The sequence below is a fragment of the Trachypithecus francoisi genome, unplaced genomic scaffold, assembly GCF_009764315.1.
Source record: "Trachypithecus francoisi isolate TF-2019V2 unplaced genomic scaffold, Tfra_2.0 Lachesis_group10, whole genome shotgun sequence".
In the NCBI taxonomy this organism is placed as follows: domain Eukaryota; kingdom Metazoa; phylum Chordata; class Mammalia; order Primates; family Cercopithecidae; genus Trachypithecus; species Trachypithecus francoisi.
This window is the reverse complement of record NW_022681455.1, coordinates 67457135-67475069: the sequence shown is the minus strand read 5'-3', so window position 1 is coordinate 67475069 and position 17935 is coordinate 67457135. Positions and strand designations below refer to the sequence as shown.

At 37.5% G+C, this 17935-nt stretch overlaps 1 protein-coding gene across 8 annotated transcripts in view; it reads right to left on the bottom strand.

Moving 5' to 3' along the window:
• The window catches only part of FAM135A (family with sequence similarity 135 member A), a 144442-nt gene that overhangs the window by 120153 nt on the left and 6354 nt on the right, over positions 1–17935 (bottom strand). For all 8 annotated transcript variants that reach the window (XM_033217565.1, XM_033217570.1, XM_033217567.1 and 5 more), the window contains exons 3-5: positions 10028–10121; positions 8159–8274; positions 2388–2467 (exon numbers count right to left, since the gene is read on the bottom strand). In XM_033217565.1, the coding sequence (XP_033073456.1) occupies positions 2388–2467; positions 8159–8235 (157 nt within the window). In that variant the 5' untranslated portion in view covers positions 8236–8274; positions 10028–10121. The remainder of the gene's footprint in view (positions 1–2387; positions 2468–8158; positions 8275–10027; positions 10122–17935) is intronic.

The window sequence follows — 17935 nt, the reverse complement described above, 5'->3', positions numbered from 1 at the left end:
CAATGACATCCCCATCAAGCTACCAATGACTTTCTTCACAGAATTGGAAAAAACTACTTTAAAGTTTATATGGAACCAAAAAAGAGCCCACATTGCTAAGACAATCCTAAACAAAAAGAACAAAGCTGGAGGCATCACGCTACCTGACTTCAAACTATACTACAAGGCTACAGTAACCAAAACAGCATGGTACTGGTACCAAAACAGATCCATAGACCAATGGAACAGAACAGAGGCCGCAGAAGTAACACCACACATCTACAACCATCTGATCTTTGACAAACCTGACAAAAAGAAAAATGGGGAAAGGCTTTCCTATTTAATAAATGGTGCTGGGAAAATTGGGTAGCCATAAGTAGAAAGCTGAAACTGGTTCCCTTCCTTACACCTTATACAAAAATTAATTCAAGGTGGATTAAAGACTTAAATTTTAGACCCAAAACCATAAAAACCCATAAGAAAACCTAGGCAATACCATTCAGGACATAGGCATGGGCAAGGACTTCATGACTAAACACCAAAAGCAATGGCAACAAAAGCCAAAATTGACAAATGAGATCTAATTAAACTAAAGAACTTCTGCACAGCCAAAGAAACTACCATCAGAATGAACAGGCAACCTACAGAATGGGAGAAAATTCTTGCAATCTACCCCTCTGACAAATGGCTAATATCCAGAATCTACAAAGAACTTAAACAAATTTACAAGAAAAAATCAAACAACCCCATCAAAAAGTGGGCAAAGGATATGAACAGACATTTTTCAAAAAAAGACAATTATGCAGCCAACAGACACATGAAAAAATGCTCATCATCACTCACCATCAGAGAAATGCAAATCAAAACCACAATGAGATACCACCTCACACCAGTTAGAATGGTGATCATTAAAAAGTCAGGAAACAACAGGTGCTGGAGAGGATGTGCAGAAATATGAACATTTTTACACTGTTGGTGGGACTGTAAATTAGTTCAACCATTATGGAAGACAGTGTGGTGATTCCTCAAGGATCTAGAACGAGAAATACCATTTGACCCAGCCATCCCATCACTGGGTATATACTCAAAGGATTATAAATCATGCTACTATAAAGACACATGAACATGTATGTTTATTGTGGCACTATTCACGATAGCAAAGACTTGGAAAAAACCCAAATGTCCATCAATGACAGACAGGATTAAATAAATGTGGCACATATACACCATGGAATACTATGCAGCCATAAAAAAGGATGTGTTCATGTCCTTTGTAGGGACATGGATGAAGCTGGAAACCATCATTCTGAGCAAATTATCGCAAGGACAGAAAACCAAACACCGCATATTCTCTCATAGGTGGGAACTGAACAATGAGAACACTTGGACACAGGAAGGGGAGCATCACACAGTGGGGCCGGTTGTGGGATCGGGAGATGGGGGAGGGATAGCATTAGGAGAAATACCTAATGTAAATGATGAATTAATGGGTGCAGCAAACCAACATGGCACATGTATACATATGTAAACAAAACTGCACTTTGTGCACATGTATCCTAGAACTTAAAATATAATAATAAAAAATAAAAAATTTAACATTAACCAACATTTTAGTATCCATAGTATGATAAAAGACAATCCTTAATACTTCAAATACTCAACAAATTTTTTAAAATTTCAAAATGGACTGAATTATGCTCAGCATAGCTCTAGTGTCAGGTGTATTTTATTATTTTTATGATGCTTTAAAAACTAGTAATTTCATATTAGGCTTACACAGTAACTCTTTAGAATGTTTCATTAACTGGTTCATTTTCTAACTACATGTAATGACACAGCATATACTGTATTGGGAAAGCTGTTTTAACTTAACCCGTTTAATGCTGGTGTCTCTCCTTAGAATATGAGTAACTAACAAAGCTGCTGTAACATGTCTATTTCATACCTTCCTACATTGCCTTTTGGCTCTGTTTCATAATTAGAGAACCTAATCCAGAAAAAAAAAACTGGTTTAAAAAATGTCCTCAAAATCCATACCATAAAACTTTATCATAAAACATCTTTATAATCATAAGTCAAATTATATGTTCCCATTTCTGTGTATCTTTTTACATTGCATCTTATATAATAGATACCAAATCCTACGTTTGTTTTCATGAAACTTTAATATACATTCTTTGATGTGCTCATTATAAGAAATCTCATTGTAAGAAATCTAAGAAGGAGACAGAGTATCTATAATCAAGTATGTTTTACTGAGGCCCCAAATATATTTCTTATAATGGTTATCATAATGATGTTATTTTGTATCTTAGATCTGTAATGAGAAAAAAATTTATGAAAAGTTATTGACCATTATAATGTTGTTTCAGATTACTTTTTTAATTTGAACATATTCCTTGGCTTACCTGTTGCATGTAACAAACTTGCTTCTATTCTGTGGGGAATTCTTGATGGAATTTTCATAGAAGCACGAATCTGGTAAAAACTAAAGAAAAATAAACAAGGAAGTTATTTCAAAACATATTTAAAAATATAGAATGCCCCAACTTCCACATTTGTATCTTTATTAAAATAATAAAGTTGACCTAATTATATCAGTCTCCTATAACATAATACTATTGTTGGAAAAACAAAAATCAGGCTTACATATCAAATGTAAGCATGGCATAAAACCAAAAGAGAAACCCAGTATATATAAAGATAAATGAAAGAAACAGATACAATACATACAATATTTTTTACTTTATATGTGATAGCAACCTGAGGAATTAGAAAAGCATCTAAGAGCTTCATTGTTTCACTTGGTTTTAAAGGGGCATGATAAAACTCCATAAAGTTAGATGACTTGTTAAGATTAAGATGAGGACTGCTTGAAAGCATGAGAAAACTGAGGAAAAAATCGAAGTGGAATCAGCGGGAACCTTGGAACCAGAGGAGACTAAAGTTTTCTAGGAACTCTTCAACTTCCCATGTTGAAGGTTTTGACTAAAGATCAAGCAAAATATTGCTATTTTAAAATATATAGGTATACGATATAAAAGCAAATTAATACTAAACAGTGGTAGACGCTTCATTTTAAACTTCCTCAGCACACAGACCATGTCTTATTCATAGCGTACACTCACAATCCTTGGTTTACACACAGTTAAGTGTTCAATATGTGTTTGCTAAAATTTGGAGATGTTGAAACAAAACTCTGCATTTATCTGACATCATTTTTCACAGAAATAGAAAACACAATATTAAAATTTGTATGGGACCACAAAATACTCTGAATAGTCAAAGCAATCTTGAGCAAAAAGAACAAAGTGGCCAGACGTGGTGGCTCATGCCTGTAATTCCAACATTGTGGGAGGCCAAGGCAGGTGGATCACTTGAGGTCAGGAGTTCAAGACCTGCCTGGCCAACATGGCAAAACCCCATCTCTAACAAAAAGACAAAAAATTAGCCAGGCGTGGTGGCATGTGCCTGTGGTCCCAGCCACTAGGGAGGCTGAGGAATGAAAATTGCTTGAATCCAGGAGGCGGAGTTTGCAGTGAGCTGAGATCACACCACTGCACTCCAGCCTGAGAGACAGAGTGAGATTCTGACTAAAAAAAAAAAAAGGGTTACACTCCCTGAGTTCAAAATATCTTTCCAAGCAATTGTAATCAAAACAGCATGGTACTGGCATAAAAACAAATACATCAACCAATGCAACAGGACAGAATTCCAGAAATAAACCCACACATTTACGGTCAGTTGGTTTTTGACAAAGGTGCCAAGAACACACAATGAAGAAAGGACAGTTTCTTCAATAAATGGTGTGGGGAAAACTAGATATCCTCAGGCAGAAGACTGAAATTAGATCCTTATCTCATACCATATAAAAAATCAACTCAAATGGATTAAAGATTTATACATAAGACCTGAAACTGCAAAACTACTAGAAGAAAACACAAGGGGAAAGCTCTATTACATTGTTCTGAGTTATGATTTCTTGGCTATATCCCCAAAAGCCCAGGCAACAAAAGCAAACATAGACAAATAAGATTACGCCAAATTAAAAAGCTTCTGCAGAGCAAAAGAAACAATTAACAGACTGAAGAAACAACCTACAGATTGGGAAAAAAGTATTTGCAAACCAAAAAATATTTGCAAGCTATACATCTGATAAGGAACTAATATCCAAAATATATAAGGAATTCAAACAACTCAACTTCAAGAAAACAAATAACCAAATTAAAAAATTGGCAAAGTGCATGAATAAACATTTCTCAAAAGAAGACATACAAATGGCTAACAGATATGTAAAAATGCTCAACATCTCTATTTATCAGGGAAATACAAATCAACACCATGAGAATCACCCACATCCGTTGGAATGGATATTATCAAAAAGAAAACAGAAAAGATAGTCTTGGTGAGGATGTGGAGAAAAAGGAACCACTGCACATTGTTGGTGAGAATGTAGACTAGCACAGCCATTATGGAAAATATTATGGAGGTTCCTCAAAAAACTAAAAATAGAGTTACCATATGATCCAGCAATTCCACTACTCAGTATATATTTAAAGAACTGAAATCAGTATATCAGAAAGATACCTGCCCTCCTGTGTTCACTGTAGCATTATACACAATAGCTAAGATAATGGAAGCAACTGTAGTGTTTATCAATGGATGACTAGATAATGAATGGCAAATGTAGTATATATACACAACAGAATACTACACATAGCCTTAAAAAATAAGAAAATTCTGTCATTTGCAACAACATGAATGAACCTGGAGGGCATTACGTGCAGTGAAATAAGCCAGGCACAGAAAGACAAATAATGTATGATGTCACTTATATGCAGAATCTAAAAATCTTGAACTCATAGAAGCTGAGAGTAGAATGGTATTTACTAGAGGCTGGGATTGCAGGGGGTGGGAAAAGAGGAGATGTTAGTCAAACAGTACAAAGTTGCAGTTGGACAGGAGTAATAAGTTTTAGTGATCTACTGCACTGCATGGTAACCACAGTTAATAATAATGTATATCTCAAAATCCCTAAAAGGATAGATTTAAAATGTTCTCACTACAAAAAAAAAGTAGGTGAAGTGATATGTTAATTAGCTTGATTTAATACATACATCAAAACATTACATTGTACTCCATATATACAATTTTTGAATTGTCAAAAAAATTTTAAAAATATGAAAAGAAAGCCACCTCTCTGTTAGAATGTATCAGGGAAAGTCCATTCTATATTAACCATTTTGAGGGAAGAAAACATATCTAAATATTCCATACCAATGGCCAACAGCTTTCTTAAAGGGCTTGAAAATATATTTTTACTTTGTGGGCTATAGTCTCTGCTGTGACTACTCATTTCTACCACTGAGCAAAAGCAGCCATAAACTAAGTAAATGGACGTGGCTAGGTTTGGCTCAGTATCAAGCCAGATTTGGTCCAAAGGCTGTAGTTTTCCCACCCCTGTTTATGTTTTCCCACAATTAGCACCATGATAGTATCTCACCTAACATTAAATGAAAAAATATGTCTTTAGTTAATGATATGCACACTATGAATCATTAGATTTGCTTCCTAATTAGACTTTCTGGTAATAATTATGATTTTAAAATAGAAATTAATGGAAGGATAAAAAACAGAAAAAGCAAAATACTTTTAAAACAGCCTATCATAAAAATATGTGATCACTGATTCTGCAGAATTTTATAAGATGCTATGTCAATAGGCCGGGCACGGTGGCTCAAGCCTGTAATCCCAGCACTTTGGGAGGCCGAGACGGGCGGATCACAAGGTCAGGAGATTGAGATCATCCTGGCTAACACGGTGAAACCCCATCTCTACTAAAAAATACAAAAAAACTAGCCGGGCGAGGTGGCGGGCGCCTGTGGTCCCAGCTACTCTGGAGGCTGCGGCAAAATGGCGTAAACCCGGGAGGCGGAGCTTGCAGTGAGCTGAGATCCGGCCACTGCACTCCAGCCCGGGAGACAGAGCCAGACTCCGTTTCAAAAAAAAAGATGCTATGTCAATAAAGTGTTAAAAATTTTTTTAATCCCCACATTTAATGTATACGACTAGAACACCATATAGTAATTTATATTCCCTGAATGCCATTTGTTCATCACTTATTGAAGATGTGATAGGTGTTAGAAATACACGGAAAGAAACACTAAAAGCAAATATACACATTATTTTAAATAAAGTTCATCTGATATTTATGAAAGCAGTCTACTATTGTACATATATTTCTAATTAAAATTATTGCTACTTTAAAAGGTATAAAAGTTTTTAGATAATTTTTTTCTTTTATTCTTTTTTTTTTTTTTTTGAGATGGAGTCTCGCTCTGTCGCCCGGGCTGGAGTGCAGTGGCCGGATCTCAGCTCACTGCAAGCTCCGCCTCCCGGGTTTACGCCATTCTCCTGCCTCAGCCTATATTTTATACTAAAAATATAAAATTTTTATATTTTTAGTAGAGATGGGGTTTCACCATGTTGGCCAGGCTGGTCTCGAACTCCTGACCTCAGATGATCCACCCGCCTCGACCTCCCAAAGTGCTGGGATTACAGGTGTGAGCTACCACGCTCCGCCTTCTGCTTTGTATGTTAGACTCGTCTCCACCACGAGAACAAGTCCAGGCTGGCCTACTAAGGAATGACAGACTATGTAGAGCAGATCACAGCACAGCTGTTTTTATTTCAACAAGATGGCAAAGTCAAGCCAAAACCAATAGAAAATCTCTTGTTCTGCTCCTTCTGTTAGTCCCACTGCCACCACTCTTTGTTTAGATCTCCAGATTTATATCTTGAGTTACTATTAAGTGCCTCTTAACTGTTTCCTAGGTTTCTGTTTCTTCTACACAACCATCAGTTTAATGTATCATAATCTCCATCATGTTAATAAGTGTTTACCATCATGTTAGTAAGTGCTTATTGTAATAATAGTGGTAAAATTTTATCCTTACTTAGAAACTATTGATGGTTACCCAAATCCCTAGTGTCAACTCTTCTCTAGACATTAAAGTTCTTCACAAATATAATCTTGCCTTTCTTTACTACCTTTCTTCTGTAATTCTCCTAGAAAATATCCAATTTCCTAAATATTCTTTAAAAAAACTTTTTTTAAAATTTTTCTTGAGATGGTGTCTTGCTCTGTTGCCCAGGCTGGAGTGCACTGGCTCAATCTTGGCTTACTGCAACCTCCATCTCTTGGGTTCAAGTGATTCTCCTGCCTAAGACTCCTAAGTTGCTGAGATTATAGGCATGCACCACCACATTTGGCTAATTTTTGTATTTTTAGTAGAGATAGGGTTTCACCATGTTGGCCAGGTTGGTCTCAAACTCCTGACCTCTGGTGATCCACCCACCTTGGCCTCCCAAAGTGCTGGGATTACAGGGTGAGCCACCATGCCTGGCCCCTAAATATTCTTAAAAACAACACATTCATTTCTATTTCCAACACTTGATTCGTGTGGCTGTACTGAATCATACTGTTCTCTTCTACAAATACGATCTTTCACTTTATCCTTTGCCTATCCAAGTCTTAGCTGTACTTTGATCTTATCCCTAACATACTAAATCAGAAAGATGTCTTTCTGTTGATTCCTAGAGCACTTCTTATATATACTTACTGATCTTAGCCAAAAGGCCAAGAAGTTATTAAATTGCTTTATAGGTACTACTGATAAAGACAACTGTTATAGTGTTTTTGTGAAACAGTGAAAAGATGAAAACAAATGAAATTTCCAACAGTGGGTGACTGTTAAATTATAACATGTTAACAGTGTAATAGTTAATAATTAAAAATGACATTATAAAACTACATTCACTGATATAGAAAAATCAAGTGAAATAAGCTTCATCATGTATGCTTTGTATTTCTGTTTAGTTGTTTTGTATGGATGCCTTATTTTTTCCCAATATACTATAAGATTTTAAAGAGCAAAAATTAGACCTTATACATTTACATTAAAGTCCTCTCAAGGCTCACTACAAATTCATAAACACAGGTTCAGTATATCCAGCATTATCATTAAATTCATGTATCTATAATGTATCTGAGAAAATAATTACTTGAATATAGTTCATTGCTTTCCTTATATATGCTGGAATAAAAACATGTAATTAAATTTAAATTTAAACTGTACATCTTATGCAAAATATATCATTTTCACAGTAAAATACATACCCTCTCTGAAACAAATCCACATTGTAGAACTTGTTTAGCTCCACAGAGAATTCTACCATTGCTTGAACTTCAGTCATTTTTAATTTATACCCAGAAGACTATTCTGATAACAGCACCTTTGTTAAGGGAAAAAAAATCATGAGAAGCATAAGAAAAATGCCAGCTTATAAAAATACTATTATTTATATGTATTTTAGAATATGATATATAGGCAGAAAATAAAAACAAATTATTTTAGCGTACTTAATAACCTAATCCAACTAAATAGCACCAGAATGTATACTTACTAAGTTGCACTATTCTCTATAATTTAAGATTGTCCTGTCAGAATGCCTTTTCTAAGATTTGTTTCCCTTGATGACATTTATGTGATAATACAACATACTGCTAAAAGAAACTCAACTTTATCTCTTATAGGTAGTAACTTTTTTAAATAATGAAGATATCTAATTATTCTCTTATGCTACATTGCACATATAAGTAACTCGAGTCAAAAAAAAGAAATTAACACTCTTCAATCCCCAGTTAAGCCCATGAAAGGTTTTTAAGAAAAAAATTCTGAAATTACTTTTCATTTTTAAATTTAAAAAAAGAGATTTTTTCCTTTATTACAAATTCTAAAGTATTCAACTGCAAAGAAGTTAAAAAAAAAAAAAAGAAACTAGACAAGCACAAATAGAAAACATTCACAATTCCATCCACTGAAATATATTCTTTGGTATGTTCTTCATGTGTGTGCATTTGTAAAATTTTTTAATAATAGTGGGATCAAACCACATGTACATTTTATCATCTGCTTATTTCACTTTTTCAGTCAACACATATGTCTACATACGTAGTTTTACAACATTATTTTTAATTTTTTTTTTTTTTGAGACAGAGTCTCGCTCTGTCACCCTGGCTGGAGTGCAGTGGCACTATCTTGGCTCACTGCAACCCCTGCCTCCGGGGTTTAAGCCATTCTCCTGCCTCAGCCTTCCGAGTAGCTGGGACTATAGGTGTGTGCCACCATGCCCAGGTAATTTTTGTACTTTTAGTAGAGACAGGGTTTTGCCATGTTGGCCGGGCTGTTCTTGAACTCCTGGCCTGAAGTGATCTGCTCGCTTCGGCCTCCCAAAGTGCTGGGATTACAGGCATGAGCCACCACGCCCAGCCATTAATTGTTAACTATGACACTGGGAACATGTTATAATTAAACAATCCCCTATTGTTGGGTGATTTCAGTAGTTTCCATTTTTTTCACTATTTAAAAACAAATTATAACAATCATCCTTATCAACAGTACATATTTTAAAAATAACTTCTTGGACTGTTAAGTAAGATAAGTATAAAAAGCAGTTTAGAGTAAGAAAGTGCTGGAAGATAATTCTTCACAAACCTCTCATGTTTCTGCACGTCTCACAAGCTGAGACATAGACGGCCTTTGTTCCAGACTATCTTTTCAAGGATGTTTGTATAGTGAACAATCTTAGAAGCCAGAGATAGTGTCTTATACTAGAGCAAAGGGCAGATTTGTTTACTGTTCTGTATAATAGAGATAAAGCCTCCCTCCGGGAAAAAAGGCAGGTTTATTGTCCATTCTAAAAGACTCAGGTTCCCCAAATTCAGGGTTCTTCTCCTGTAACACAACCTACTCACATACAGGTGTAACCTGGTACTCTAGCTAGTGCTATGAGCATAAACCATCTTTCACCTTGATTCATGAGTCTCATGTCCTGCCAACATCCATGGCACTGTGGCAGACTAACTTGTTAGCTTGCAAGTGGGGTAAAATCTGACTCTTCCCAATTCTTGAATCAGTTCTTCAGAGAAATTTGGCAAATATTTGAATCTATTAAGAATCAAGTGCAAAAAAAGTTATATTCTTACCTCTGCTGATCAAAGCCTCATTTTAAGCATTATTAAGTAACCAATCTTGTACTTCCAGTTACTGATTCCCGTTGTTAAAAATACACCGTTCCCCCTATGAGAAAAAAAAGTAACATCTCAAACAAAATAGTAGACATAAAAAAGTCTATCTTAAGGAAACCTATGTTTTGTTAGTTACTATTTTCAACTTATATAAAAGATACATGTCCTTTGAAGGCTTGTAAGTTTTAGAGTTTTTTTCATTCACAATTTCAATATCAACATTAACTATTGTATCTCTATTAAGGATCCACTTACGTATAATTCAAAGTGCAATAACAAATAGAGCACTTTCTTAGTTCAGTAGGAACCCTCGTGAATACCCAAAACCTTAAAAGCGCATTAATTTTTAAGAAGTGGAACTCACCATTTTAAAGTAACTCCGTAAGTAGGTAATTTCTGAAATTTCATGTATATGTATGTGTATGTATACATATATGTATGTATGTGTGTATAAAAAACTATTTAAAATATTTTGATACAATGATTGCTTCAATGTGCTATGGATAGTTTTCCTCACATTTCAAATACTGCTTAAATTTTTAAAAAATCTGTCTTTGCCCCTGACATAATTATTTTAGGTACTAAAAATGTTGGAATAAAGACCATGTTCACTCTTTGACACAGTTTTTCTTCTCTCCATCATAAAGATGTAGACTTTACCAGCTCCCACAACTGCTATTTTAAACTTTAATAATCACATCAAAAGATTTTATGGTAACTATTTCTAAGATCAAACAATGCTATCTTTATATAAGATATTCCCTATTTTGTGGAAATGAGGTCGAAGATAGCTTCTCCTGTACATATATTCTTGTGTGTAGGGTTTAGATTAGATTCTGGTTTTGATTCTGAGTAAAGTTTGGCCAAGTCTCTATACTTTACTCAGGTATAAAATAGGTATTCGTTCATTCAAATATTTACTGAACACCTACTATAGGCTAGGAATTGTAGTAAGTATGAGGTATAGCTAAGTTCTTGATCTCAGAAGTTAACTAGCCATCAGGAAGAGGTATACTCTCTCTCTCTCCCCCCACCTCCCATGTGTTATATATGAATAGCATAATGCTTAAAATATATATATGTTATATATATATGAATAGTATAATACTTAAAATATAGGTTTGGGATTTGGGTCCAGCTAGCACCCACACCACCTAACTCAGTCTTTTCCTTAATATAGAAATTAATATCAGAATTAAGATACTGCCATAACAAAATCCTAAAACGTGGTACTGATAGGTGACAAAAGTGCTAGCAGCCCTCACTCTCAGCGTCTCCTCGGTCTCAGCGTCCACTCTGGTGGCGCTTGAGGTGCCCTTCAGCCTGCTGCGGCACTGGGAGCCCCTCTCTGGGCTGGCTGAGGCCGAAGCTCCCTCCCTCTGCTTGCCAGGATGTGTGGAGTGAGAGGCTCGGGCGGGAACCGGGACTGCACGCTGCGCTCGCGGGCCAATGTAAATTCTGGCGGGCGCGGGCGCGGGCTCAGCGGGCCAGTGTGAATTCCAGCGGGTGTGGGCGCAGGCTCAGCGGGCCCACACACAGAAGGGCCAGCCGGCACCGCCAGCCCAGGGCAGTGAGGGACTTAGCACCAGGGCCAGCAGCTGTGGTGGTTGTGCCAGGTCCCCCAACAGTGCCGGCCTGCGGGCGCTGCACTCAAATTCTCGCAGGGTTTGGCTGCCTCCCGGTAGGGCAGGGCTCGGGACCTGCAGCGCCTTGTGTCTGAGCTCCTCCCCCTGCGGTGGGTTTCCCCAGTGGGTTCCCACATGGCCTGAGCCTCCCTGATGGGTGCCGCCCCCTGCTCTGTGGCGCCGGGTCCCATCTATAGCCCAAGGCGGAAGAGTGCAGGCCCCGCTGGGGACTGGCGGGCAGCTCCGCCTACAGCCCTGGTGCTGGATCCACTGGGTGAAGCCAGCTGGGTTCCTGAACTGGATGGGACTTGGAGAACTTTATAGCTGGAGGATCGTATGTGCACCAATCAGCACTCTGTGTCTAGCTCAGGGTTTGTGAATCCACCAATTGGTAACTAGCTAACTAGCACTCTGTGACTCTGGGTCTAGCTCAAGGATTGTAAATGTACCAATCAGCTCTCTGTAAAGTGGATTGGCTGCGGAGCCAGCCAGCGGCAACCCCATCCTCCCGTTCCACACTGTGGAAGCTTTGTTCTTTCACTCTTTGCAATAAATCTTGCTGCTGCTCACTCTTTGGGTCCATGCTGCCGTTATGAGCTGTAACACTCACTGTGAAGGTCTGCAGCTTCACTCCTGAAGCCAGAGAGACCACGAACCCACTGGGAAGAAGGAACACCTCCAGACACGCTGCCTTTAAGAGCTGTAACACTCACCACAAAGATCTGCAGCTTCACTCCTGACAGCGAGACCACGCACCCACCAGAAGGAAGAAGCTCCAGACACATCTGAACATCTGAAGGAACAAGCTCTGGACACCCCATCTTTAAGAACTGTAACACTCACTGCAAGGGTCCACGGCTTCATTCTTGAAGTCAGCGAGACCAAGAACCCACCAATTCCGGACACAGTACTAGCTTAGTAATTAGGTAGCAGGCAAAAGGAAAACATACTACTATGATACTAATAACCACTCTTACGTGGAAATAAAACAACTGATTAAATCGTTGGCTACAATAATCTGCCCAACTAGTGCCCATAAAAAGCCCATAGCCCCAGAAAAAGTAGATGAAAAATGCCACAATACTGGGTGTTGGTGGTTCTTTGCCATGTTTACTCAAGCAAGAATTGGCTAGTTTGCAAGCAAAGATGGAAAGAAATAAGGCCGCTTAAAGGCAGGGCCTTGCAGCCAATACCCATATCAGGTTCAGTGTCTTGCTCAAAGGAATTTTTGACAAAACCAAGGGATCCAGCTCTGCAGTTAAGATCAGATTAAGGATGCTGCCATCCCACCAATGCTTGTTGTTTTGAATAGTTTTAAGACAGTGATCATTAAAATGAGGTATGAGGATGTACTTCATTAAAATGAGGCCATCAAAAGATGTTGGGTGCATAGACAGAAATAAATAAGGCAGGCTTAAGAACCACATCCAGAAAATAACTTTGGTGTAGTTACTGCACAGAGAACTGAATGGAGAGAAACCTGTAAGAATTCTACTATGTTTCTGACAGGATAGTATTTGTCAAATAAATCATAAGCTAGGGTGCAAAAGCTTGTGACTGTGTAACTTACAAGCTGGCAAACCTGCAGGAGCAAGAAGCAGGCTATGAAAACTGCATAGCCTTCAAAGTGGGCAAACTTTCAACATCAACTTCAGATGTGGCCACAGAGGTTAATGTAAGGAAAAAACACCCAGACAGCAAAGACAGGGATCTTAATGCAATGAATATTGGCATTCATTCTTACCAGAAAGCAGAACTAAGGATATTAATCCACTGTGAGGGCATGAGATCTTCATCATTCTCATGAAAAGACTTTTCTCATTGTTTATTTTCCCAAATGGGAGATTTTATTACTGTTTTCCTGTTTCTGATCCACCATCATATGCTGGGTATGTGTGGGAGGGATGGAGGAGTAGATAACTGTGATTTGTTTATAGGTCGCTGGACTTACAGATCTGAAAGCACTGTGTCTCTCAGTGAGCTTAGATTAATGCAACTAGTGGATGGTACTATGGATTGTCTCCCTTAAGGAAGAAATGTAGGAATATAATCAACAGGTAGGATGAAGACCAAAGTGGCAGACTATGGTAGACTGCTTGTCACGTCTGTTTTCCCTTCTTCTTAGCCAAATGGTCACCCAGCCTGGGACTATATTTTCCAACCTCCCTTGATGTCAAGTGATCCTATCTATGGAATGTAAACTGAAGTGAAACATGTAATATCTGCAGTACTTGTTTAAAAGGAAATTCTTTGCTCTGGACTTCATCTGCTTCCCTTTTTCTTACAGGCTGGAATACCAACTTGACAGTGTCCCTAGTTTTGATCACATAGATTAGGACCAAGTCCTCAAGAACGGTAAAGCAAAAAGATGGACAAATTCTGGATTACTGAATGTCTTCCCTACTTAGACTGCTCAGACTTTTATGTCTCGTAACTTTTTGTTACAGCAGCTATACCTACTCTACCGTAAATAATATATTCCCCCTCTTCACTCTATTTTCAAAAAACCAGCTTTTGTCTCTCTCTTCTGTTCCAAACCCTCTGTGGCTTCAAATCTTATTGTCTTAAAATGTTTATAAAATTATATGATGTAATCTGAATCTTCTCTGACTTCATCTCCTACAATTCTTCCCACTCCCATCATACTTATTTCCTTTTTACTCTTTGAACACATGAAATATATTCCTGCCTCAGGGTCTCTGCACTTTTGTTCCCTGGAACACTGTTCTCTCCAGATATCCACAGGACTCACTCCTTCACTTCTCTCTGGCCTTGACTCAAATACCAGCTTCCCAGCTAGGCCTTTTCTGACTGTACTATCAAAAATATTAATTCTCCATTCCTGGCATACCATATCTCTTTAGTCCTTTATTTTTTCCTCAGCACTTATCTCCACCTAACATACTAAATATTTTACTTATTAGTCTTTAATATTTCTCCTTCACTAAAATGAATGTTCCATGAAGGCAGGACATTCTGACTACTCTGTTCACTGCTGTATTCCCATTGCCTGGCACACCATACTCAACTTAATATTTAAGGAACAATAAATTAGTATTAAATATTCCACAAATAGTAACTATTATTACCTGTCTCCTGAAACTCAACCAACTTGGAGAAAGGAATTATTACATTGATATACTGAAAACAGAAATATGCATGAACAAATTTTGGTGATAAAATTCCTTTATAAGTTCAAGGCCTGTTTGCAGTTTCTTCCACCCTTACTCTTGTATCCTGCTGTGCTTTTTATTCTATTGTTGCTGCTTACTTTCCTTTAATATACTTCCTTTGTATTGACTATCCCCTAAATAGAAATATGCATGTACAGATATATACATAATGATGCTGATAAATCTGTTTTCCACTACCTCCCCCTGCCTAAAAGAAGAAATATTTTTATTTTTGTGGTAGAAGAAAAAATACAAAGACGGGACTAAAGGAAAAGGAGAGCAAGCAAAAGAGAGAAAGGGAAAAAAAATTCAGAGAACGTTGGATTCAAAGGGGATCTGTCTGATCCTCTTCTTATAAACTACTTGTTTTCCAGCTATAGGGAGCAATGGCTACTTAGCTCCAGTCAGTCCTTGCTGGCATAACACTATCAGGGTCTTCTAAATTTTTAAGAGGTAGTTGGAAGTCTTTTTTGTCCCTAAAGGTAAAATCTCCTTAATTTTAGATGCCACCAACTAGTTATAAAAACAAAACAAACTGTGTATTTCAAACAAAATTCAGCAACAGAGCAAATTCATTCTGTGTGCTAACAGTGCAAAATCTCTGGCTTACACAGATTCTTAACGCCACACATGAACAAAAAAAACTCAGGTCTGTCCTCTCAAGAAGTTTGCAGAAAGAGCTTTTTACCTTTTACCTAGCTGATGCATGGCAGATTCTCCATTGCAAGGAATTCTCTGTACCTACCAGAAGCTAAGAGTTTCATGACCCTCCTGCACAGTCTGCTGGCTGTTTTGGAACCTGTTACTTTAAACCTATGCCTTTGAAACTATTGGAATCAGCTGACTTACGTGAGATTGAATTGTTCATTTTGTTCTACTGGCCCTGGCAAAGTGGCACAAAACTGAAATCATCTGGAGGTCTATTCAAATGGGGCTCCTTACTGGGTCATATCCTAGGTCACTAAGAGAGAATCCAGTCAAGTGAACTACAAATACCAATCCAAAAAAAGCTACAGGGGGACCCTAAACAGGAAATGACTCTGAAACTAAGTGAGAAACTTATGTGAAAAGCCCTTAGAGACAAGAAGGGATCTGATTTCTCTGTCAATCAAACCTGATAGGGTGAACAATCTGACAACTACCTTATTAATATCTTGGGGAAAGTTAGCTTACTCTCAAAGAAACAAACTTACTGATTTATCTGAAAGACATTCTTGGTCCTCTAGAGCTGCTCTGTCCAACGTGGTGGCCATTTGTAACATGTGTCCACCGAACAAGTGAAATGTGACTACTGTGACTGAAAAACTGAATTTTAATTTTATTTAATTTTAAATTAATTTAAATTAAAATCCAAACACAGAAGCAGTGTAAAATATTTTTCCACTAAACATAGCTTTATCGTTTTGATGGGATTACATTTTACCTTAATTGTTAAAAATGTAGAACACTAAAAAAAAGTAGTGTGGGCCAGGCATGGTGGCTCACACCTATAATCCCAGCACTTTGGGAGGCTGAGACAGGCAGACTGCTTGAGCTCAGGAGTTTGAGACCAGCCTGGGCAACATGGCAAAACCCTGCCTCTAAATAAAATACAAAGATTAGCTGGGTGTCGTAGTGTACACTTGTGATCCTAGCTATTCGGAAAGCTGAGGTGGGAGGACTGCTTGAGCCCAGGAGGTTGAGGCTGCAGTGAGCTGAGATTGTGCCACACACTCCAGCCTGGGCGATACAGCAAGACTCTGTCTCCAAAAAAAAAAAAAAAAGTAGTGTGTGCTGAGGTATGCTGTAAGTATAAAGTATACAAAGAATTTCAAAGACTTAGTACAAAAAAGAACATAAATATTTCATTAATATGTTTTAAAAATATTTGTCGCATCTTGAAATAATGTTTTGGAAATATGGATTAAATTATTATTAAAATTAATTTTACTTGTTTATTTTTAATTTTTCAAAAGTGGTTATCAGAAAAATTTAAATTATACATCTCACATATTTCTACTGGATAGCATAGTCTACGAATACCAGGCCATCCCTTTAACTGCTGGAGTGTATAGTTAACTCCTTCAAATATAGTACTAGGTACATAAAACCAAGCAAAGTTTCTAAGACTTATAGGGATATTCGCTCCCATCAGATCAGCTGAGTTACATCCAATATCCACAGAGGAGAGTCCAGGCATAGATATCTGGAAAAATGTGGGAGATGTTCCTGCACTATCCACAGTGATCCTAAAAAATTAACTATCTTGTACATAGTCAGAATTCATGAGTGCTTCAGAACCTAAAAGAGGAAATGGATACATCCGAAACTAAGAGTCACAGCTCAGAGGTCCCTCAGGATGGACTGGAAACCATAGGGAATGATCAGATTCTCTCACAGAAATCATGGAACAGCCTTGACTCCTGAATTATGAACCCATAGATACCCTGAGGATGTTCTTTCTCCTAAGCTAGACGGTAAAGAAGTTGAACAAATTGGAGATTCCAGACACTCCCCTTTGTCACTCTAAGGAAAAAAGGTACTACTTCCATAAACTATGGTGACAACAGCTCCAGTTTCTTAATTCTACTTCCAAGTTAGCATGCATGAAACAAATGGGTTCAAAGCCCATAATACTGATAGTCTGAATAATGATGCCCAAAAGATACTACATAAGGCAAAAGCAGCCTACAGACCGACTTAAAAATCCTTAAAAATCCCTTAGGCCTCACGTTGGCAACGAATATATCACTCTCATTAAGCACAATATATTCAGACTTTTCCTTTAGCTTTAAGAAAAATTTGATTTCTTCACCCGAACACCAGAGAATGTAGTAAACTTGGATTCAGGGGCCATGTCGTGCAAAAAATATACATACTTTGAAATGTTCATGCAATTTAATGAGAGGCTCCCATTAAGAGAGACATATAAGAACTGATACCAAATGAAGGAACAGCAGATTCACACACAATTAGATGAGGGGCTCACACTACGACAATATGTGGGAACTGAGACTGACATTCCAGATCTGAGACCAACTGAGGGAAAAACATGTAATCGGTATACTATTTAATTAAATTGAAGTTTG